Genomic DNA, 25,513 nt, shown 5'->3' with positions numbered 1-25,513 from the left:
TTTCTCGACTGGATAACCAGTCTCGCTAGTAAAGTTTTGATGGATGAAGACTGCAATCAAGGTAAAGACGATTGCGGTGGCGTACCGGAGTCGTACAGTACAGTAAGCACGCGTGAGTCCATTATATTAATGCGTGTATGAGTGCTCTTGACGCACTGATCGCACATTGTATTTATGCACAGGCAAAGACATTTCCATACATTCACGTTGTTTCCACACACATTCACGAAAATGTTTTGATTTGTCATGTGTATGTTGCTGTGTTTAGTTATTCTGAATGGATCCGTGTACTGTAGTAGATATATGCAGTCAGCAGGCAGTTGGTTTAGTTTTTTTGGCATCTCCATGTGGTCCTGTTCGGTATCACAAAATGTAAAAAAGCTCTTTGCTGTTGCACTGTACACATACTATAAAATTCAGATTTTTGTTTTTGCATTTTTTTTCTTTCATATGTGCTTATATGGGCTCCTTATATAATTTGTTATTTGGTGTCCTTTTGTAGTTTCTAAGTGTTAAGAAACTAAGTGTAAGTTTTTTGGAAAAACATCTAAATGTATCTAGAAAAAAAACTTGCAGAAAATACAGATTTTTGAGAATCACCCTTCAATCTTTTGGTTTACTTTGCTGGATAAAGCAAATAATGACAAAATAAACATTTGAAACAAGATAAATGGTCTATGCTTAATTTCATGAAGTGTGCGATTAAAATTAATATTAATATTAATAAAACATCTATTCAAAATATTAATAAATACCATAAGAGTATATAAATAATACAAAATAAAGTAAATAGCAAATAGGTTTTTGCAAGCAACATACACTAACGTTCAAAAGTTTTAGAAAATTTAGCTGAGCCAACAGGAATAAACTGCATTTTAAAAATATATTCAAATAGAAAACTTCTTTTAAATTGTACAAATATTTCATAATATTACTGTTTTTGCTGTATTTTCTATCAAATAAATGCAGCCTTGGTGAAAATAAAAGACTTCTTTTAAAAACACTACAAAAAAATCTAACCAATCTAAAACTTCTGAGCAGTAGTGTATCATCTTCAATATTTGAAATGAAATGAAATACACTTTATTATCCCCAAGGGGAAATTTGTCTTGGACTCAAGGTGAGTTTACATTGACAAAATGTTGGATCCATAAACAATAAACACAAAAATACATAATACATAATAATAAATACATTCCAGGGAATCAAAAAGATCCAGTTAAATGACCAAACAAAGTGAATTTCCCACATAATGCTTGCATGAGCACAACGCTAAATCTTTTTGTAAGAAATAAAAGGCTGAGAAATGAGAGAGCTAGTACGTGCACAACAGTTTTTCATGTCTAACCTGTTTGTGTGATTGAGCTATTCATGGGAAACAAGCTCCTGTGGCTCAACATTGCAGAGAAGACCACATGCTGTTATCATCTGATGAAAATTACATTGTCAGTTAACAGCTGCATGTGCATTCGCACACATATCTAAACGTACACACACACGATGTGTGGGACAATCAATAGCGAGCACATGAGCACTGACTAACAGGAGTGATCCTGCTTCAATAATTGCAGGTTAGTCAAGGCTGATTCTCCGTGCCTGTGGCGTGACGTGAAAATAGCGCTTGGGTGGCCAATATATATTCAGTGAAAAGACTAATCAATGGCGATGTAAAAAGCACAATTACGTGGCAAATTGCGGCATGCATAGTGAAAGGGCCAAATTTCTCCTCTGTATCGATTTTGGTGGCTAGAATGTCAAACAAACAGGCTTGTTTTTGCCGAGAGATCTCTTTCTCAAAGCCTGCTGGACAGTTTTCAAGTAAAGAGCGTACTGTTAGTCGATTGTCTCCAATTAAATACAGAGGGACTGTCTGTAAGTGTGTGTGGGTATCTGCAAGAGTGTGAAATATGATTTTACATGTCAGTAGTGCAAGCAAAACATTATATCCCAGAGGACACATTTATTGCTTAAAGGTTGATCTTTAATTGCTCAGGAGAATTAATGGAGCTCTCGGTTGCTTTTTATTGAAGTATCAACTGTTTTCTCTCTAAAAATAGACAGCAGAAACAAATGACACTATTTCTAACCAACAGTAAGAGAGCTATACCTTTAAAGGAAGAGTTCAGTTGTAGATTAGTTTGTTTCTTCAACAGAAAAGATTTGGAGAAATTTAGCAATACATCACTTGCTCACCAGAGGATGCTCTGCAGTGAATGGGTGCCGTCAGAAAAAGAGTCCAAACAGCTGGTAAAAACATCACAATAATCCACAACATGACTCCAGTTCATTAATTAATGTCTTGTGAAGCAAAAAGCTGCATGTAAGAAACTCCAACTCCAAAATAAGAGTCCATAACCCATAATAATGCTTCCTCTAGTGAAAAAGTCCATCCCCTGTTGTCAAAATCCACAACATACATTTTTAGAACTTGTTTTGGACTGTTTTTGCTTATAAACGGTGCTTGATCTGTGCATATTTCTCTCCTTATTCAGGCGAGACAGCTTTTTCACAGGAGAAAACAATTATTACATTATTAAAGGGTCCATATTTTATCCGGAAGAAATAAGTTTGAAGTTAAAATGTCTTGATGGATTTGTTCATTACAAACATGCAACTGTTCTCTTAACAGTATGTTAATTGATGGACTGGAGTTGTGTGGATTACTTGTGGATTATTGTGATGATTTTATCAGCAGTTTGGACTCTCATTCTGACGGCACCCATTCACTACAGAGGATCCATTGGTGAGCAAGTCATGTAATGCTAGATTTCTCCAAATCTGTTCAGATGAAGAAACAAACTCTCCCTGAGAGTTGTCATTTGATTAACAAGCAGATCTGTTTGCCTTCAATTTAATCACTGTGTATTTAAGTTCCTATTGGTTTTCAGTTCATTGTTGGTTCTTAATGCCTACGTTGAGTTTGGTGATATCATGTTTGTTCTTTGGTGATATCTTTCTAATAAAGACTGTCTACATATATCTTCTTCATTGTGCTCTTTAAAACACCATGCATAGTCAACGCGTGACAAGTACATTTTCATTTTCATCAACTATTCCATTAATGTGGATGAAAAAACTATAAAAGAATTCGATGAAAAAAGTTGTAGAGATGTAGAGGAGACATGTGAGATCACTAGGGTCTTTTGTTAAGATAAAACATCTGAGAAAAAAGAGACTTAATTCATATGGACGTTTGATTTATAAGGATTACTGTTACAATATACTTTTGTAATTTATGTACTTTTTGAAGCGTGAAAATGTTCAAAGCTTGCATAGATTTTCAATGGATGAACAAAAAATGATGAGATAAAATTATCATTGCTGATTTTTTTTTTGTGATTTTTCTTTCATATGGAATCCAACCAATCAAGAGGAACTGAAATACAAGTGGTCACATTATCCTGTTTTAGTCAAAAAATCATCTGTGTTTTCGGCCCTTTTTTTTGGAGTGAACGCGCCCATGTGTTTGCATGTGTACTCACTGTCAGCATGCGTCTGGATGAGCTGTGGTGTGCTAGCCGGTCCATCGCCAGGAGTGGTAAAGCACAGCACTGCCGTCTCATACCACGTGAACTTTCTTAAATTGCTAACGTAACCATAGTGACGTGACCCGTGGAACTCAGGGGCAATGGTCACCATGGTAATGCATTCCGGACAGTGTTCAGGCCACACCAGCAGCTGTGAGAGAGGTACGGAATAACAATAAGACATAGACAAAACGTGATTAACATACACTGCTCGGATTTAATTACTCAAATTTAAAGTTGCTGTTTTTGTCAGGCATTTAGCCAAACATTCATGCATACACACACCACAAGACAATAAACCTGCCAGGCAAATTTAATTGAATTTTTTACCTCTAACAGAACATGTGTCTCTCTTCCTCTCATATACACAATCAAACACACTCTCTCACATCTGTCTCTCTCTACACTGTTACCTTGTATCCCTGGTTGATGCCATTGATGAACTGCTGGGGTGGTGGTGTCCAGGTGAATTTGATGGTGGTGGAGTTGCGCGCAACAGCACCCACGTCTTGTGGGGACGCTGTGGGGACTGCAGAGTGGGAGACAATTTATCACTGAAATATTCTGAAAATGTACATACATCATTTTGCATTTGTGCTGTTATATTTAACCTAAAAGTTCAAAATGTTTTTGAATTTTGAATGTGTGTGGTATTAAAGAATGGCACATTTATTTATTTATTTATTTATCAATCAATCAATCAATCAATCAATCATTCATTAATTTTGTTTGTCTGTCTGTTTGTAGTAGTTTATCTACAAAAATAATTTATCTGAAATTGAACTTATAAAATGCATTTTAATAAGCAGCTCCAGGGGGTGAGTATGCACAGAACTGTCTTACAAAATTGTATTTTGTAATACTATAATACTATACAATAATACTGTTATACTACAAAAAGTATAACTATTTATTTTACTTTTAGAAAATCATTTTTGTTAATAGAAACAAAGCTGAAATAAAATATATTTATATTATAAATTTAAACTTAAAAACCCTAAGCAAAAGCTTTAGCAACAAACTGAAAATAAATAAGTTGAAGTACTAAAATTACTTAAAAATAAATGAAAGTTAAACAGAGATAAAAAATTATAAAAATTACAAGAGCAAATTACTAAACTTAAAATAAAGCTAAAATGAAAACTGAAAATATAAAAATAAAATCTAATTTAAAATGTTAATAAATACGATAATAGTACATGCATAAATAATACTAAAATAACACTGTGCGGGATTAGCCAAAGTTTACAGGGTTTGTGCTTGATTTTAAGGCACACAGTAGCAAGTAAACTAAATATTGATGACCAGAACTGCATATTCATCATAGTTTCTTTAAAGCAACCTGTTCTAAATTGCTTTTGGATGGACAGACAATACGATGATAGTCAAAAGTCTGGCTCTGCGAGACTATATCTGTTGTGACTACCTGGATTTTGGATTTAACCGCCTACCTAAAGCCCCCATTTCCATGCATACATACTCTATATTTCAAATGATTGTTCACAGCGGCACTGATAATCACATACACATGAACTACATTTTGTATTCAAAGCCTTTCTTGTAGCCTATCGGTGCTATGCAGCAGGCCTGAGCGGGAAGTGGAAAGAACAAGATCATATTTCCATAAAGACTCAATGCCGCTTACACTTAATGTGCTTAAGATGGCCCCTTTAAGGTCAGGCCTGGCGAGTTGAGTACAGATTAGGTATCGCTCAATTGGATTGGGCACTCCGATTCGTCCTGCTGCCCTTTTCATTTTAAACACAATCACACAATGGCACAGGGTTACATTAGTGTGTCTGGAAATCTGAGCTGGGACATAAAAACCGCCCCTAACCACGTGTACAGAAGCATTTGTTCCAGTCTCTACGAGAAGGCGGCTCTTTTACTGCGGACACTGGGTCTCTATTAATCTCTGCAGGAGTATCATTACACTGACGTTAAATAATATGAATAATCACGGCTGAAGGATCTCAGAACACCCCCACACTTCCTTGCACACACAAATTCACGCACATAAAGCAAATTAGATTAATTAATGGGCTACGGTCACTGTTTGCCCAGAGTCCATAAATTTACTCCTCTTAGAAATAATCTTTTAGATGGCCGATCTGTGCAGTAAAGCCGACTAATGGATTTTACGGTTTCCATGGTTACTCCAGATCTTTTATGATATCAGTAGCTTAATGAGAAAGATGGTCGTTTGGACCCAAACCTCAAAGGTTTGAAATATCAAGGGTTCGCTCAGACTGATGATGCATTGTTTTTGTGTTTATTTCTGTGTGTGTGTATATGAGTATTTGTGGGTTGTCTAACCTCCTTGCAGTGTGTACTCAGTGACAGACTGGGTGTACATTCCCAGGCCCGCTCCAGTGTAGGCAGCCACTTGGATCTCATACTGCGTCCAGATGATGAGCTCTCCAATCAGACAGTAATTAATCTCTGCACTGGTGATGTTCTTCAGCTGAAACTCACCAGGCAGACCCGCCAATCTGTACCTGAGTGGGAGGGGGAGAGAAAGAGAATGATGTTTTTTTTTTTTTTAACCTTTAACACTAACACTCTCACTCGTGATTTCAACTAGATGCATTTTCTGTAGAAAATGAGAGTGGTGCTTACCCATGCACAACTCTCAGCCACAATGCTAGAATGTTGTAGGCGGTTTTCAGAACATTGCAATATGGTTGCTAAGGTATTCTGCATGTTAAACAAAAGTAGTAGTGACACTTGCTTTGGCAAGTGCAGCTAATACAACTCATATCATCTACTACTGAATACATGTAATTCGAAAACCTGGTGGAAAAACCAGGTTATGCCATCTTAAAGGGATAGTCCACATAAAAATGACTCACCCTCATGTCAATTCAAACCTGTATGTATTTCTTTCTTCTGCAAAACACAAAAGAAGATTTTGACTTCCCGGTAATCTGCTTCCAGTTTCGGTTTCCAATAACTTATATTGTATTTTTTTGTCCATACAATGGAATTCAATAGGAAAAGTTGGTTACCAACATTCTTTAAAATATCTTTTGTGTTCCACAGAAGAAAGAAAGTCATACAAGTTTGGAAGGGCATGAGGGTAAATTATGACAGAATTAGCATTTTTGGGTGGATTATCCTTTTAAAGTCGCTATGTAACAGAAGTAGCAGAAGTTTCTTTTCTTCCATATTATAATGTACATCTGAGTGAAATGGATTTTTGAAAAGAAAAAAAAAAGTAGGGTGGGGTTTTGGTTCAATCTATCAGTTGTTGATTGGATGGAGGTAGATCGGAATGTGAGCTTTCAATTGATTGTAAGAAAGGGGCGGGGTTTATGTAGACAACATTACTGGAGAAGTCCAGCATATGTCAACAGAGAAGTCTGTTGTTTCACCAGAAGATCAAGTGGCAATATGCATAGATGAATCGTTCACAATAAGATCAATAACATGCACTTTGAAAATAGATGAATTTCCATGAGTTTTTATTTCATGCTGACTTTGTTGCAAGTAAGAACTTTAACCAGCTAACAAGTAAACCTCAGCTCCAGCAGCTGGTAGTCTATCTGATCAACTATCTAGAACAGCTTGGATGACAAGCTAAACACTATGTAAAACCAGAAGCTAGATTTAAGATTTAATTAACGCTGGTTGGTGCTATGGTGCACTTATTGGTGCAGTCACATTGGCGAAACTCAAAAAAGTCCATTGTCTACTGTCAATAATGTAACTATGTATGAAGCACAAATCACACAAAAGTCACTTTCAAACCAATCAGTTTTCCATTGGTCAGTGTGGCGAATTTACATGACCAACTTGAACCTGTTGCAAAATTTGCGTGGGGAAATCTTTTTCTTTTTCTGAACAAAAACTTGTTCAGCGGTAAATGTGGCCACACCTCTAATCTGTGCTGTTGCGTTACCACTGAAAAAAAGATTTAAAGACATTTTTGTTGCATTAAAATTCAATATTCTGTATAAAGGAGAGCGTGTAGAAATTCTACATTTTTGAAGCCATGCATGAAACCATACCTGAGCACATAGCCTCTCAGGACTCCATTGAGCTGCGGTTCTGGGGGCGGCTGCCATTGGACCATGATGCTCTGGTTGGTACGGCCACTAGCCACAATGTTTTTTGGAGGTGCGCTGGGCGGTTCCTCTCGCAGCATCAGCCTGAGAGATAACGTCACGAGAATCGCATCATAAAAGAGAAATATTTAGACCCTGGAGTCTTATCTGGGAGTTTCTCCCAGAGGCATAGATAGTTACTAAAAGTTTCCTTCAGAGCTTATCCAGTAGTCCAGGAGAGACTGAAATTGATCTTTCTGGTTCATACGAAAGGTCTTTAATAGTGCTGAAGTAACTGAGAACTGACCCTGCTGGGGTAAACAGAGTTCGCTGGAATGACCTGAACTTGACTCGGTTCTTTAAAAGTTGAAAACAACACTGGAAAAACAACTTAAAGACCAAACTGAGGAGAATCATCACCAAGTTCATTTTTAGCTTGAACTACAGTTCAAAAGTTGGTTACACTTTACTTCAAGGGGTGTGCATAAGACTGACATGACACCTTCATAATCATGACATGACACCTACATAATCATGACATGACACATGTCATGAATATGAAGGTTTTTTATGCATGTTTATGACAACTGTCATTAAGTGTCTCGCTCAGTTATGTAATTTTTAATGCAAAGATGACATTGTTTGAGATGTCTTTGTTATGGGCTATGGTTAGGGGTAAATGTGTCATGTCATGATTATGAAGGTGTCATGTCAGTCTTATGCACACCCCTTCAAGTAAAGTGTTACCCAAAAGTTTCTTCATCGTTGAAAGCAATGAATACTTTTATTCAGCAAGTATGCATTAAACTGATCAAAAGTGATAGTAAAGACTTTTATACTGTTATAAAAAAGATTACATTTCAAATAAATGCTGTTCTTTTGAACTTTCTATTCGCCAAAAATCCTGAAAAATCACGGTTTGTACAAAAATATTAAGCAGCACAACTGTTTTCAACATTGATAATAATGAGAAATGTTTCTTAAGCTAATGGCTGCCAAAAATTAAACGTTGTATTACAGGAATAAATAAAATTTCGAAATATACTGAAATTGAAAACAAATTTTAAATGATAATCATTTTTCAAAATATTACTGTTTTTATTGAATTTTTTTTAATCAAATAAAGGCTTCTTTCAAATAGCATAAAAAAACGTACTGACTTCAAACTTTTGAACAAACTTTTGAAAATTATTGGCTTTAAAAATGCACATATGCTGCAAATTTGCTTAATAAAGCCTGGAAATGCAATGTTTGGTCCCCAAATCTGGTTATAAAGAGTTAAACTGGTGGAACTGTGAACCCTTGTGGAATTTTTAGTTAACAGACAACAGTGTATATTGAGAAACTATGGCTAGCACTGAAGAACCCTTAAATCAACTCCTTTTGTTTCATATGATGTGAATACATTTTTCTAAACCAAATGAGAGCAAATTCAGCACATATCATATCCAAACAATATCAAAACTGATATATATATAAACAATTACGTACTACAGAAAATAGAAAGATCTGTTTTTAGCTTGACACCATTAGTGTAAATCAGTGAACTCTTTCATTTCTAAATTTGATCAATACAATAGGCTTTAGCTCTCAAAGTCTGTCTGCAGGATTTTGGAGACTGTAGATCCCCAGAGCAGGCGATAAACAATCCTTCGCTCTAATCTGCAGTTTAAAGGTTATTAGCTTGATTAAGTGAGCAAGGCCTAAAGTGCCGCAAGCAAGCAATCTCGTAGGAAAGTTGCTAAGTCTGATTGATATTTTGTCAAATAAACAATAATCATCCTAAACCAATTTAAAAGGCTTAGAAGCGGTTATTTTAGTCTATCACTCTGTTTCTTTTGCCGTACGGAAGGGGTGGGGTTGGATTAGTTATTGAGGGGATTGCTATTGTATTGTTTTTGTCATTACAGTGATTGGCATTAACGGTTGTTTATTAATTAAATGGAAATAAAATGATAAGTGCTGAGTTGAGTGTTAAGTTTCCTTTTAAATTCAAAACACTTCTAGATATGAAACAGTCTTGAATGGAGCACATATTCTGTGAGTTCCTTTGATGGTACTTTGCCAAAAAATGAAAAAGAAGAATAAAAGAAATAGAGATTTAAATTTTTCATATAACTGATGATGATCCTGACATTAATTGGAAACGAGGCCAAAGGAGATAGGTGCTCAAATTTTAATAAGTGCCCTCTCCATCAATATTTGATTTTTTGTGTTTCTGTTCGTCTTCATGTCCTCACTCTCACTCTCCACCATTTTTTCCTCTTGTTTTAACTGAGCGTTTTAAATTAAATATTCAGTTTGAAAGATACGTTGTTATACACACAAAGCTGGTGATTTTAATTACATTTAAACACAACTTTTGAATAAGCTAAAGTATGTAAAAGACATACAGGAAATTGTGGGTTTGCGAATTAAAACTGAGTTTTGCCTGCTATATTTCACTTTAAGTTAAAACTAAAATAACAATGAAACTTTTTTGTTTCTATAGCAGACATGGGTCCAAATATCTGTTTTACACATTAGGGCTAAGAGTGAATAGTATCAAGATTGAGAATTTACCATAATTTGTATAATACCTTTTTTTTTCTGCTCAAGGTCATTTAAATATTAAGTTGTTAAGATTGCGGATAACCTAATTGTCATCTTTGAGTTGCTGTAATTGTGCCAGTATGCTTAATGGATTTTGCACGTTGCAAATTTCAATGTTGCTAACAGGCCCAGACATGGTTGACTTACTAGCTGGGATATTGCATATTAAGTTGCTGTCAATAGTATAGTTATAGGTAAATCAGTGCACACTGCATCTGTTCAAATAAGCAAAATAAAGTGTGTGAACAAGAATGAATACAATCATATGCTCTGATTGCATGATATGTGACAACACAGTAAATTCCCGAGTGTTAAATTAACACTGCTCGGAGCATATATGGTCCCACTCTAAAAGAGTGTTAAAGTAACACTGAAGCAGTGTTAAAGTTAATGAGATAATTAAGTGATTAATTAAGTGCTGATTGAGCATTAGTGATGAACAGCTGCTGTTAACAAGCAGAATCACTGAAGAAAAGAGAAACAAGAACTACAACTGACTTCAGCCACAGACTTGGATGAAATCAACTGAAATAAAAAACATTAAATCTCTCAAGATTTCAGCAGAAGAGTATTAGTGATGAACAGCTGCTGTTAACAAGCAGAATCACTGAAGAAAAGAGAAACACAAGAACTACAACTGACTTCAGCCACAGACTTGGATGAAATCAACTGAAATAATAAAAGACATTAAATCTCTCAAGATCTCAGCAGAAGATGATTAATCATCTCCACAAACAGCATCACCTGCTTCACACATTACTAACCAGTTTGACTTTATTTCTGGAGTATCTAAAACAGAAGTTCTTTATCGAGAATTCATGTTTAGATGTTTTTTTTTTCCTTCAACTTACCGTTTTTGTGAATAGTGTTTGCTTTAGTTGCCTCCTGACCCTTGACTTTTTAAATTTAAGTTTCTCTTTGGCTGGCAAAGTTGTGTGAATTAAACACATATGTGATGGCAAGGAACTTATGATAAAATCATATCATGTGTCTTAGTCTCTGATTGCAATTTATCTAAAACTGCAGTGTTTTCATGATTTTTATGTTGTTGCAGTTATGTGAGAACTTCATAAGTGATTTTTATAAATATGGTTCATAAAGTAAACCTATAAATATGATTTCAATTCTGGCACTCATAGACATGAAGAATCAGCAAACGTCACAAAACAAGGCAGTAAAAAGTCAACAAAAATAAAAGAAAATAGTAAGAATAAAAGAAAAGACTAAGACAATGCAGCTGCATAATTTATTCATGTCGCAATGCATGCTGGGAGCCATGGATGAGTTATGATTGGTGCACCCAGAATGCACTGCAGCATGAATCTGTCTGATGATCGTCACCATTGTTGAGATTCATATGCTGATTCTTGATGTCTGCGTATTTAAACAGTACAGATGTTCTATACTGGTGTGCAAAATGTTTTTAAAGCTCTTCATATTATTTCATTAAAATGCAGTTGTGATCAGTAACAAACTATGTTACACATTACCACTGACGACATCAGTGAACCTGGCTACAACATGACAACGATGTCATTATCAAAAAAACAGCCAATATAATCTAAACCCATTTACTTTTGGTTTTTCTTACCATAACCAATGTGTTTCATAAACACAGTTACAGCAACCAGAGAAAAACTAATATTAAAAAGTCAAGGGTCAAGCGCCCAACTAAAGCAAATGCTTATCTCCACAACGGTGACTTCAAATTGTGTTCTTTTCAATAAACATTAACATCTAAATCTCTGTTAATTCTTAATGAGACATTTTTAGACGCATGGCAAACAAAAATTCTAACTGGTTAGTAATGTGTGAAGCTGGTGATGCTGTTTGTGGAGATGATTAATCATCGGCTGAGATCTTGAGAGATTTAATGTCTTCTTTTATTTCAGTTGATTTCATCTAATGCCGAGTTCACACTGCACGATTTTCAAACTCGTCGGATCGCCGTTGTTTTCACACTGCGTGACTATCTGGGGTAGCATTCAGTTGCTGCTGATTTGCCTCCGATGTCGGGCATTTGTCGGTGATTTCACAAAACCTGTCGGCGAGTGAAAAATCGGGCTAATATCGTGCAGTGTGAACTCAGCATAAGGCTGTGGCTGAAGTCAGTTGTAGTTCTTGTGTTTCTCTTTTCTTCAGTGATTCTGCTTGTTACCATCAGCTGTTCATCACTAATGCTCAATCAGCACTTAATTAATCACATAATTATCTCATTAACTTTAACACTGCTTCAGTGTTACTTTAACACTCTTTTAGAGTGGGACCATATATGCTCCGAGCAGTGTTAATTTAACACTCTGGATTTTACTGTGAAAGTGTCAAATTTGAGTCTGCAGTACTTAGTATTTAGGGCTGACAATTGATCAAATTAATAAAATAGATTGATTACATGATGATTAAATAATCAAATCGCAATTAATCACATCTTTCACATATATCTTTTCAGTCTTCAGTGTCACATGATCCTTCAGAAATCCTTCTAATATGCTGATTTGATGCTGAAAAAACATTTCTTATTATTATCAATGTTGAAAACAGTTGTGCATCTTAATATTTTTGTAGAAACCAATATACTTTTTCAGGATTCTTTGATGAATAGAAAGTTTAAAAGAACAGCATAAAGTTAAAAGAATATCATAACTGTATTTGATGATACATTTGGTCAATTGAATGTATCCTTGCATCCTTATTTTAACATATTTATTATTTTTCAAAAGGTAAAGACAGCATTGTATGTTGTGAATTTAAAAAAGTTCCACTTTAGCACCAATCAAACCTGAGCACTTCACATAGTCATTATGAGAGCAGAGGGACTCTTTGGCTCAACTGGAACTACAGAATATAAACTGGCAATGTCGGTTTAATGGAGACTTGCTTCAAATGAAAGCTAAGCTAAGAACTGGGAAACATCAAGGCCTTTTCAACATGTCCTTGATGATTGAGCAGGCCCTTCTTCCTGCCGTTTAGCAAAGAGTACTTGGCATGTGCATTAGCCTTATGCCTGGGGCTTGAAAAATAGCCATTTGAACTTTTCAGGACTTTTAAGTTCTTTGAGAGATTTGATTCGATTTGGAATGCAGTCATTGTGATGTGTGCCAATTTATGCGTAAATAAAAAATCACAAAACAAAATAGAGAGCACAAAATGCAGTAGCCTCAGCGTGTGCCGAAGTGTCCTTCCCTCCAGCCAAGTTTGTATTTGACATTCTTTCACCATGTAGAATTGGCTTTGAGAAATGCTATTTCTTACACCTTCATAGTGTTCCTGGAAATGGGAGCTTTTTTTCTGCCCATGTGTCATAATGGCTCACAATCAAAGCCAGCGATGAAAGCTCTCATGTAATTCAATTACAACCAGCCTTTCTTTTGATAGGGTTCAAATCTTGTCCTCGCATTTAATAACATTCTGACTATGTGTGTGTGTGTGTGCTGGACACACAAAAATGGCAAGAGTTGTTGAAAATTACCAGTTCCAATCTGCTTGACTGGCTATGTAACTTACGACAGCCAGAATTCAAAGGATTTTGAGTTTGTTGGAAACAAAGTTTAGCTTGTTAGCATGGCCCAGTTACTGTAGCTCCTGCAGTTCCATGCCGTTGGCATGCTAGATCCTGATCAAAAACATTTATCATGATATCTTGTTCTAGCTTACCAATACAGCTTTTCTTAACAAGTTAGCGATAGGCTAAGCTAGTAGGCTAAGATGTTAGCTTGTGACTGCTTACCTGTTGGTCTCGGCGCTGTACTGTCCACGTCCCACCTGATTGACGGCACACACTCTGAACTGGTACGTTCTTGCTGGCGTTAGACCAATTACTAGCAAACTGGTTAGTGCAGGACTAACATCATCCATGTAGATCTTCCAAGGAGAATCTGTCAAGAACAATCAGACAAAACTAAGTTTCCTTCATCCATTGTACTGAATAGTTCTTAGTGAAATGTTCACATTAAAAATAACATAATTTGTGATGTGAGTTAGCCTGAGGGATTGTGGTCATGGTATTGGCAATGCATACAGGGTGCATACTTACAACAATTTTATCTCAGGCTCTGTGAATTTAACTAATTAACTGGTAACATGTTAAATTGTAAACATTTAAATATGAACATGACCATTTAAAGTTTAAAGGTTTTGAATGAAGTGTTTTATGCTCACCAATGCTGCATTTATTTGATAAAAAATACAGTAAAACAGTAATAATCTGAAATATTATTACATTTAAATAACTGTTTTCAATTTTAATATATTTTAAAATCCTGTGATGGCAAAGCCGAACATTTCTTATTATTTATTTCTTAAATATTTTTTGTGGAAATTTTTCTCAGGATTTTTGATAAATAAAAAAAGTTTAAAATAACTTTTTTTTTGTAACATTAAAAATGTCTTTGTTGCTTTTGGTCAATTTAATGGGTTGTTGCTGAACAAAAGTATTAATTACTTATACGTTTAGATAACTGTACATAGATAAACACACATAAAGTGTACTTTGTAGCACCCATTATTTAAGTTAATTATTAATGTATCATGACAGATCACTCAGTTCAAACGTCACGTGATTGGTCAGATCACCTGTCAATCAAACTTCCGGCGAAGGGTCAATTAGACACACTTCCTAGACAATATATCTTTCTGCCACTACCACAAACTCTACTGAAGTCACATTCAGCAGGCTCACTATAATGTAAAATATTACTTACAAATGTAATGAGAAAGAATAAAGACAACATGGCCGCTTTTACCAGATTTATTTATTCCTACTAGATTATTTCTCACTTCTAAAGACAATAGGTAAAATTGAATGTCAAAGAGGAGTATTGTTTTTATTTGACTTTATTTGACCTATTTTACTTTATTTATTATGAGTTGTCTGAATCATCTCTTTCTTTACAGCAGTTGGGTAAATGATGAATTTGACCGTGCTATTGTTTATTCTGGCGGCGTTACTACCCACAACACCCAATATATGAGAGTGTGTGTGTTTGTGTGTGCGTTTGCAGTACATTAAAAATGATGGGAAGCAGATCAATGAACAATTTAGACTGTGAAACCACTCAAGCAGACCCAAGAGAAGAGAAGACAGAAACTATGAGCAACTGCAAAAAATAAATCACAAATTCAACAGGAACAGTAAATATTAAGCCGCAGAGATGCACATGAATACCAATACAGACACACACACACACACACACACACACACACACACAAGCACAAAGCCATCAAAAGAAGAGTGTGTGATCATTTTAATTTACTGCAAATCAACTGTGTATGTTTGTGCATTTGTGTATATGAGGAGAGAGAGATCTTGGCGTTTATTAGACATCCAGCACCTCCACCCCACATTTTTCATTGTCTTTGCTTTGATGATACACAAATCAATCTCCCTCTGCGTTTCCTGTCACTATCTCTTCCAGCATTCATCTTCCACCAATAACAGAGTCTTGGCTTAATACAGTGAAAACAAACCTCCTCCCACTTCCCTCCATTACGATCAACTTCCATTTCTCTTCTCTTCTCACTCACTTCAGCCTGTCTGTCTGTTTTTAGAGCTTAAGGAGGAAGACAGCCAGAGGTAAATGGGAAAGGACCTTCTTCGGTAGAATCCACTGGCTGCAAACCAGCTTAACTGAAAGCTGCATCTAAGGTGCATTAAGTTTAATAAACCATATGCCAAAGCTCATATAAATAGCACGCACACTTACTGTTCTCAGAGAGCTCAATGATGTAACGCAGGAGAGGACTGTTCCCATCAAAGGGCCGAACCCATGACAGAAGAACTGTTCTGCTGTCTGTCTCATTCAGAGCCACCTGCAGGTTACGTGGAGAATGGGGAAGTTCTCTGAAAGAGAGAGAGAGATAACCACATTATGAATCAAAATATGCTTATATGCATTTTGCAGTGAGGTACATTTAAACAAAACTCTAATTCAAAGCGATTTTCCTTTTTACATCTAAACATATTTTAAGAAACAGTTCTCAAATTTCGACTTAAAAGAATAGTTCACCCAAAAATGAAGATGCTCAAGTAACATAAAGGCTGCATTTACACTGCAGATCTGGATGTCCAAATCTGATTTTTTTGACTATATCCGATTTTCTGATGACCTGCTTACACCTTCTTTTAAAAGTGACCCATATCCGATATCTGCATTTACACTACAGGGGCTTAACTGAAGTGCCTCAATGCATTAGACAGTGATATTAAAAGACCAAACTGTGCACACACTATTAATCAAGCATACTTTGTATAGTAAAGCAGTTGAGTCTAGAATATGAATGCAAATACTTTAATTTATTGACAGAACTCATAGAAACATTTTTAATGCGATAGGCTAGTTTCATCCTTCAACAGTGATTATATACACAGATCCGCTGTACACATCCGAGGGTACTAATGGTCTAGCGGTAGAACTTGTGCTAAGTTAGCGGGTCTGGGTTCTAATCTGCCCTCGTATAGTTTTTTTCCTCATTAAAACCAAATGTGTTCATCAGTGATTGTATATTAAGAGCAGGGATATGTTTGTGTGCATTTTATTTTGTGATTTCGCCCGAACGAATAGAGAGTCTCCACAACAGTTAACAGTAGATTGAAGTGTTTGTATATGCACAAGCCGCCGTCACTGATAACAGCGGCAACGAGCACTCAGCACAATCTCAAAAGCAACACATTTCAGCACCAGATCATCTCTTATTTAACACAAATGAACCAAATGAATACTCTGCTAGTCAACTAGAGATATTTCATTTGTAATAGATATATCTGTACTGCGAAATGTTTCAAAAACATTTGACATCCAACTCGCATTAACAGGCGAACATCTAATCTGTCCGCTTACACGGTGGGCGCAAATGCACGTATCCGATTCATATCAGATTTATTTCCACATATGAATGAGGCTTGAAACCGATCTGAGAATATTGGAATCCATGTGCTTTTTTCCTGCTTACACGTTCATGGGCCATATCCGATCTGTGCCACATGGGAGGAAATAAAATCAGAATTGGGTCACTTGATGTGGCCTTTGTAGATTTGTGTCTTTGTTGCTTCTGGGGTTCCATGGAGTACAAATGGTGGGTAGATCAATTATATATATATATGTATATATATATATATATATTTATATACACGTCTGCAAGCAAAAAGCAGTCTTCATGGCTGCAAGGGGTTTGTGGTGTCTCAAAAAGATCCTGAGCAGCTAAGGTACAAGAAAGATTCTTTCACAAAAAAGTACATGGAGGTGTTATATTTTTGAGTTACTAGGTAGAATTTTAAAAAAGGTTAATGTGTCACAAAAACAATAAGAAAAGCCTGTTAGCTTAAAACGTTGTGTTAACAACTAAAATATAAGATTTATTCATGAATAGTATAACATTAAACTAATAGTTCAAACAAAATTGGAAAATGTGTCTTCATTTACTCTCCATAATGTCATTCAAAACTTGTATGACTTTACATCATCTGTGGAACACAAAAGAAGATATTTTGAATAATGCCAGATCCGTTGAAATAAAAAAAAGTTTTTGGAGCTTGAAAGAGATGTGCGAACTTCTAAAGGGATAGTTCATTCAGAGTTATATTAAAACATGTCCTGGCTCTTCCAAGCTTTATAATGGCAGTGAATGGGTGATATTCAATAGTCTAATAGAAGTCTAATAAACTGCGTCTATCCATCATAAAAAAGTGTCCCACACGGCTCCGGGGGTTAATAAAGGCCTAAGAAAAATATTCATATTTAAAACTTTATAAACCTTAATCTCTAGCTTTCATTAACTGTCGTACGAGCATTCACGATAGAGTGGCATTCCAGTAGGATGTAGACATAGCGTAAACTCCAGTGAGAGGTGATGAACATGGAAGCATAGAGGAGAAAGCAAAACAAAACACCGGTCACAAATTAGAAGTACAAAACAAGGATCTGTAAAGAAAAATGTCAAGATTTCAATATAAGACAAGAGGAGACTGCTTTTCCTTTGCTAAACAAAGAAAATTTTGCTTCCTTTGCTCCTGTAAACAAAACTTGGTTCTTGTGAGACTAGCATATTCTCACCAGAGCTTACGCTCAGTGTTGCCAGATTGGGCGGTTTGAATTTGATTGTGCGGGTAAAAAATGGTTTGGGAGGGTGGACAAAATTTGGGCTGGTTTGCAGTGGCGGAGCCAGGATGTTTTCATAGGGGTGGCCAGGGAGGGTCCAGCAACCAGTCTGGGGTGGCACAGAAATCTTCATTATTTCAATATAAAAATGTGTTTGACTATAATGTACTGGACTGTTTTAGTGCCTAAAACACAACTGAGTATAATTAATTTCTACTTAACTGTAATTGAGATATTTGTGAATTAGATCAAGTAATACTGAGTGAATATGACAATCTTTGTATTATTCCTCACCTCCAGGTATTTTAATAAAGGGGCTCACTATAGCTTTATTGCTTATTCAGCTTCTCAAAACTCCCAAATGCTTGCTCTCCAACATTGCATACTCATGAATGAGGCATGCAGATAGTGATAACAATGTGAAAAAGGCCGGAAGTCAACAGTAGACATAAATGCCAGAATATAAAATGAGTTATTTTATGCATTTAAATTGTTTCATTTTCTTATATTTTCTAGTATAAGTGCACTGTGCTCACATTTATTTGTGCATTCAATTACAAATAAAAAATATATATCATGCAGCTTGTGCCTTATATTGTGATCTCGAACTGCAAAATATATTTTAGTACATGCATTCGAGAGACGTTCTTGTGTGCTGCGTATACATGCACAGTTTGCAGCTTTAATCAACTTTTTGGTAATTTCATGACTTAGCTGACGGCAGAACTAGGAATGTATGCTCATAGTTTCTTGTGCGGGTTATTTATGATGAAGTTATATGGAGCATGCGCCACATATTTGCGTACCGTTGAAGAGTGTGCACCGTGAGCACAGTAAAACGGCTGATGGGACAGGAGAGAGTTTTACTGACATATAGTCTAACAACATCTCATCAGACCGCAGTTCACAGTTGTTCTACTGAAGCTCATTTGGCTGCTGTAGCTTTTCCGCGCTCGTTTGACTTGCGCCTGACGCTGAGGTGAAGCAGAAGTGTGCGTCTGAAAATTCTCCCGTTTGATGTGGTCATAAAGAGATACGGCGGTGCCGCATCTTAATAAATGCATTTCTTGTCAAGAAAAAAAGGGACAAAAACTGCAGTTTTGAGTGGGGTGGCCAAGCTTTCGTCAGTGGTAGCCACGGCCACCCCCTGGCTCCACCCCTGCTGGTTTGGAGTCAGTTTGGCAGTTTTCAAATATCTAAACTGTATAGGCTAATTGGTTTGCATGTACTGCATCCAATCAGTCACCTTGATGTTACTAAACACACACGCCCTCTACAGAGTCGGCTGGTCCTGATGTTGACGTCGCCCACCGTACTTTTAGCCAATCACGAGGGATCAGCAGAGAGACGTGATTATTCATGAGTGACAGGTTTTTAGTGCGATAAGGGAACAGATTTTGATAGCTGTATATTTAAGCGATTATAATGCCAGGGTTGCCTAAACATAAGTTACACGGTAAAGAGTGGGAGAGTGACTCAACTAAGAACTCAAAAGGTTCTTAGTTGATATCGGTGTAACTCTGAAATCAGAGCACAGTTAAATAATTTAATCAAAATCAAAATTGAATATGGGACTATACGATCCTGTCATGCATCCGAAACCTGGTGGGCTTGATTAGTTTGGACTGTGTAAAGTTCTGTATTATGATCTACAATTTACTTCAAGAAAGACGTGATGTTGTTCTGTTAGTTAAAGTGCAACATGACGGTAGGCACATTATTGTTGTTAATTTTTTTGTTATTTGATTATCGTACAGTATCAATGAATGACAGTTTTGACTGAACAAGTATGAAAACTTACCTGCTAATTACGTTGCTTCTGATCACTTATACTGGACATGTTTTCCATTTAAATTGGCTTATTCTGACTGTTGACACTGAAAATTATGCACATGTATCGGTTAATTTCTTGATTGCCATTTTGGCATAGGTGTCTACCTGGATATTTATATTTGGTAATTCTCTTTAATGTTTTTGCCCTGATTTGATCTGTTTTCCTGGGAAATCTATATTTTTTATATTATTTTGTCATCTTTATTTTGTTAATTTACTGTTGCTGCTGCCAAATTATTTCATTTTTAAGCTGCTGAAAAGACCTGCGTGAATGTCAGGTTTATGGTGTTAAGTGAAAAAAGTTAAAATGGTCCTTATAAGCATTGATTGATATGACAATAAAATTCTATCACATTATTTTGATAGTTAAAGATTTGGGCATTTTTTGTTAGATTGGGCGGGTCTTGGTGAGTTTTTGGGCTGGAAATCGTCCACCTGATCTGGCAACACTGCTTACGCTAAGCCGTCCTCTAGCTGGAACGCCACTCTCACGCGAATGTGCGTACCAGTTAGCGGAAGATAAAGATTATGGTTTATAAAGTTTTAAATATGGATATTTTTATTACAAAAATGCATTGCTTCACTTCAGAAGGACTTTCTTAACCCCCCGGAGTCGTGTGGAGTACTTTTAATGATGGATGGATGCACTTTTTTTGGCTTCAAAATCTCGACCACCATTCACTGCCATTATAAAGCTTGGAAAGAGGCAGGACAATTTTAAATATAACTCCGATTGTATTCATCTGAAAAAATAAAGTCATATTCACCTAGGATGACTTGAGATGAGTAAATTATGGGGTAATTTTCATTTTTGGGTAAACTATCCCTTTAACTCAATACCTTCTTTTGTTTTTCCACAGAAGAAAGTCATCAGGATTTTGAACAATATGAGGGTGAGTAAAATGATAGATTTTTTTTTTGTGAACCATCCATTCAACTTTACTTTCCACTGTTGCAAGATCAAAAGTTCCACTGTTTCTTCAACAACATTACATTTATGAAAACCACATTACAATATCACATAATACAATTATGTCCTTTGCAGATGCTTGTAATATGTGTGTGAGAGTTTATGCCCATCTGTCACAACAGTCTAAATATGCAATAACATCTAATATTGTTTAAAGAGAGGAACTGCTCCACCATCGTCTAACATGTGGTAATAAGAGGACCTGTCCACTGCATGAGATTAACTTGAAAGTCTGTGAAATCACATTAGCATGTGAAGCATTGCCTCTCCTTCAACCGTCTGATGAGTTTTCTTTCGAAAGAGTTTGCAGGCTGGAATATTAAAGGTAGGAGTATATTGTGGTGCTCTGTTATCTTAATGTGACTGTCAAAGGTATTATTGTTATTATTCAAATCGCATGTGTTTTCAATTTGTATCTCATAATTTAAATGTCAGCTGTTATGAGTCTTTTTCTAAAATCATCCGAAACCCAGTTTTTATCACATAATAACATGTCTTAAATTAAATATTGCTTTATTATGTATTCCGTTAAGTAGTACTAAAAGAATTGCGCTACAATGCAGTCCTGTAAGCACATTTGCGAATCATACAGTTTATTACAGTTATATTTTGAATGATTTATGATTTGTAATATTTTTCGATTTTTTTCCACGGTTGAGCTGTGATCAAACTGACGTCATCAGAAAAGGAATGCCATTCCAGAGCGGAAGTAAATGTTCAGATTTTGATTAAAGATTATGAAGACAAACATTTTTTTCAGCGGATTAACTTGCACGGATTAATTGTTCGCATCATTACTAGCAATGTGCGCTAGTAAAGTAAATAAAGTCAATTTTGATTTCATGCGGACTTTAAACTAATTCAGTCTGTGTGCATTGAATTTATTTAATACACGAGTTTCACAATTTGAGTTGAATTACTGAAATAAATGAACTTTTCCACGACATTCTAATTTATTGAGATGCACCTGTATACTCACAATTTTTTATGCAGGTATTTTTTTTTATTTTATACAAGCACAATTTTAGCTTGTAGGTTGTGTTTTGTAATCAGCAACACAGAAGCATTTGGCTCAACGAATGACATGAGTTCGTGCGGGACTATCTGTTTGGCTGACCAATGGTGGGCGAGGGAGTTTGGGAAACTGGATCCTTCAGAAATTATTATAACATGCTGATTTAGTGCTCAAAAAACATTTTATTATTATTAATGTTGAAAACTACTTAATATTTTTGGGTAAACTGTGATCCATTTTTTTAGGATTCTTTGATGAACAGAAAGTTCAAAAGAACAGTATTTATTTGAAACTGAAATTATTTAATTGAATGCATCCTTGCTGAATAAAAAAATTATGTTCTTTTATAAATTTTGGTGTAGTGTATATGCAATCGTTTTACTTGGTTAAGAAACACTTTTGACACTAATTTTTCTTTTGGCCTTTAGGTAGATTTGGTATGCTTACATCTTTCTGATTGTGAATAATATTTTTAAATGCATCCAATTAAACAAGCACCACACTCTTGCCTGTCATTCGTGTTTCTCTTTGTATTTCATCTACTTCAAAGATCAATGAGATTTCCTCTGCATCCATCCATATGACAATCCGTGGGAGAACAACATTCAGCCATCAAGAAGCAGTAATTAATATCGAAGCACGTGCATGTCTCTGTGTGTGTGTGTTTAATTAGTTCCTGATGCCACAGAAGTGTAGCAACATTGGCTAGTCGTCAAAGGAGATGATCTTGGCCTTGGGCATCAGGCCTATCTTATTCCACTCTCGCTTTATCTTCCTCCCGCCACACACACACACACGCATGCACAATCACAGCTGCTCCATCCTCTGTCCTATCATTACAGCCCATTTTTGGATGGTTCTCTTGGCTTCAGAACTGCAACTGAGATCCAAGCATCTTCCTCCTACAATAGCACTCCACACACACACACACACACACGCGCGCACAATCACAGCTGCTCCATCCTCTGTCCTATCATTACAGCCCATTTTTGGATGGTTCTCTTGGCTTCAGAACTGCAACTGAGATCCAAGCATCTTCCTCCTACAATAGCACTCCAGTACGTAGCGAGTGCGCGTGAAATGTACAAGTGTATTCGCTTCTGAGCGTTTCGTATCAAGCATGCATGTTGGCGTGGACCTGTGCGTGTGTCTATTTCTGCTTACATGACTTCCAGTCGGGCAGTTTTCGAGTCGTTTCCAGCAGGTGAGATGACCCTGCAGGTGTAGTCACCGATGTCTCCGGACCACGTCTGGCTGATGTGGAGTGAACCTTCCTTCATTGACACTCGCCCACCAGTTGACACGCTCAGCGGCTTAGTTCCTTTCTTCCATGCATATCTGAGGAGAATAAGACTCTTTATGATGACTCATAATCCACCAAAATATCACACTCCAAAGACCTTCAGAAAACGCACTTAGCCTCCTGAGACAGAACAACATCAAATGCCATATGATGGCTTCTCTCCCTTATGCGCTTAATAATGACCTAAACAAGGAGGATTAAGACTATAATATGGTTACAACAGGTTAAACTATCCCGAATAATATATAAATATATATATATATATATATATATAAAATTAAACCATTTTGGCAATCACAGATCACAAACATATATATATATATATATATATGTTTGTGATTTGTGATTGCCAAAATGGTTTAATGGTTCAACTAGCATAGCTGGTTAACAGTAAATATTTTGTTTGGCACTTAACACCATAAACCTGACATTCACGCAGGTCTTTTCAGCAGCTTAAAAATGAAATAATTTGGCAGCAGCAACAGTAAATGACTAAATAATAAATAAATAGATAAAATCAGTATATTTTTTTATACAGTAAAAAAAAATCAATATACACTACCATTCAAATGTTTAGGGTTGGTAAGAATTTTTTTTTATTTTTTAGATGTTTTGGAATGAAGTCTCTTATGCTCACCAAGGCAGTATAAACGGTAATATTGTGAATAATATTACAATTTAAAATCACTGTTTTCTATGTTAATATATTTTAAAATGTGATTTATTCCTGTTATGGCAAAGCTGAATTTTCAGCAGCCATTACTCCAGTCTTAAGTGTTACATGATCCTTCAGAAATAATTTTAATATGCTGATTTGATTAATAAAAAGATAATAATAAGAATTCATTTGAAACAGAAATCTTTAGAAACAATCTGAAGGTCTTTACTGTCACTTTTGATCAATTTATTCAGCAATTTATTGTTGAAAAAAAGTATTAATGTCTTAAAAAAATCCTACTGAGCCCAAACTTTTGAACATTACATGGTTTCTAGGGTGTTCTGGGTTGTTTCTAGGTAGCTTCTTACTACTTGTAGTCCAAGTCAATTTTTCAAGAGTAGAGAGAGAATTTTTCAAGTCAAGAATACAGCCTCAAATCTCTGATGATTTACACAAAATTAAAAAAAGCTGGCAAATAATTAGTGCTTCCATTCCACATGATCAAAGAAACAAAATTGTTATTTCCTAGGAAATTGGCACACAATAAAAAAAAGTTATGAGTAAATTATTCACTCACATGACTTTAGGCAATGCCACATGACTTGTGTTTGATGTGCATCTACTCTGGGAATTACGGCACAATTTAAGGAATCATTCATGTCTGTAGCACAAGTGGTGCGGGGCGAGTTATGTCAGAGGTTTTGAGTAATAGTCAGTGGCGGCTCGTCGGGGGAGGCACAGCTTCCCCAAAATTTTGAGGTGAAAATGGGAGAAAGACGATTTCATTAGGGGTGCACCGATACCGATACTGGTATCGGGCCCGATACTGAGCTCCTGTACTCGTACTCGTTAAAATGCCCCGATACCAAACGCCGATACCACACAGCATGTGATAAGCGCCATATTCAGACAAAGAAACACTGACAACAGAACAACAGACAGCAGAAAGGAGTTAAGGATGTCTACTACGAAGTATATGTATGCAATGAATATAACGTTAAACATTCAGTATTAAAGCCTGTATAGCTGACATGTGCGAGCTGATAAGCAAAGCACGCTGAGTGGATTGAGCGCGCGGCGGCGCAGATGCGCGAGCTTGTCGAGTACCTTTCTCACAGACATCACTGGAAAGTTTGTAGTTCAGTCGGATACGTAAAAAACAAGTAAGTAAAACAATGCACAAGTTACTAAACGGTAGGGAGAGAGAGAGAGAGCGCATTTCTGTTGTGTGATCTTTGATGTTCACTCACTTAGCACACGCATCATTTGGATTAAAACTAAATTGTAAAAATAAGACCATTTATAGGGGCATTCACTATAAACATCATTTATTTTCAACCTTAGGCATACACAAATTTTTGGTGAAAGTGAATCTAGCAGCCTGTGTGAAATGCGCTAGGCTGTACTATTCTGCATCAGTACAAATACGTGCACGCGTTGCGCGTGTTTTGCTTGCTTGAGTGTTTCTGCATTATA

General features: G+C 36.1%; 1 protein-coding gene across 1 annotated transcript in view; it reads right to left on the bottom strand.

The window, feature by feature from the left end:
• LOC107665954 (protein sidekick-1-like) overlaps positions 1 to 25,513 on the bottom strand; it is a 211,610-nt gene that overhangs the window by 52,751 nt on the left and 133,346 nt on the right. Inside the window, exons 14-20 of the mRNA XM_016457025.1 lie at positions 23,241 to 23,414; positions 15,868 to 16,004; positions 13,893 to 14,040; positions 7,538 to 7,678; positions 5,844 to 6,025; positions 3,941 to 4,056; positions 3,483 to 3,678 (exon numbers count right to left, since the gene is read on the bottom strand). Of these exons, the coding sequence (XP_016312511.1) occupies positions 3,483 to 3,678; positions 3,941 to 4,056; positions 5,844 to 6,025; positions 7,538 to 7,678; positions 13,893 to 14,040; positions 15,868 to 16,004; positions 23,241 to 23,414 (1,094 nt within the window). The remainder of the gene's footprint in view (positions 1 to 3,482; positions 3,679 to 3,940; positions 4,057 to 5,843; positions 6,026 to 7,537; positions 7,679 to 13,892; positions 14,041 to 15,867; positions 16,005 to 23,240; positions 23,415 to 25,513) is intronic.

Source organism: Sinocyclocheilus anshuiensis, unplaced genomic scaffold, assembly GCF_001515605.1.
Source record: "Sinocyclocheilus anshuiensis isolate Anshui unplaced genomic scaffold, SAMN03320099.WGS_v1.1 scaffold775, whole genome shotgun sequence".
Taxonomy (NCBI): Eukaryota; Metazoa; Chordata; class Actinopteri; order Cypriniformes; family Cyprinidae; genus Sinocyclocheilus; species Sinocyclocheilus anshuiensis.
This window is presented reverse-complemented; position numbering and strand designations above follow the sequence as displayed.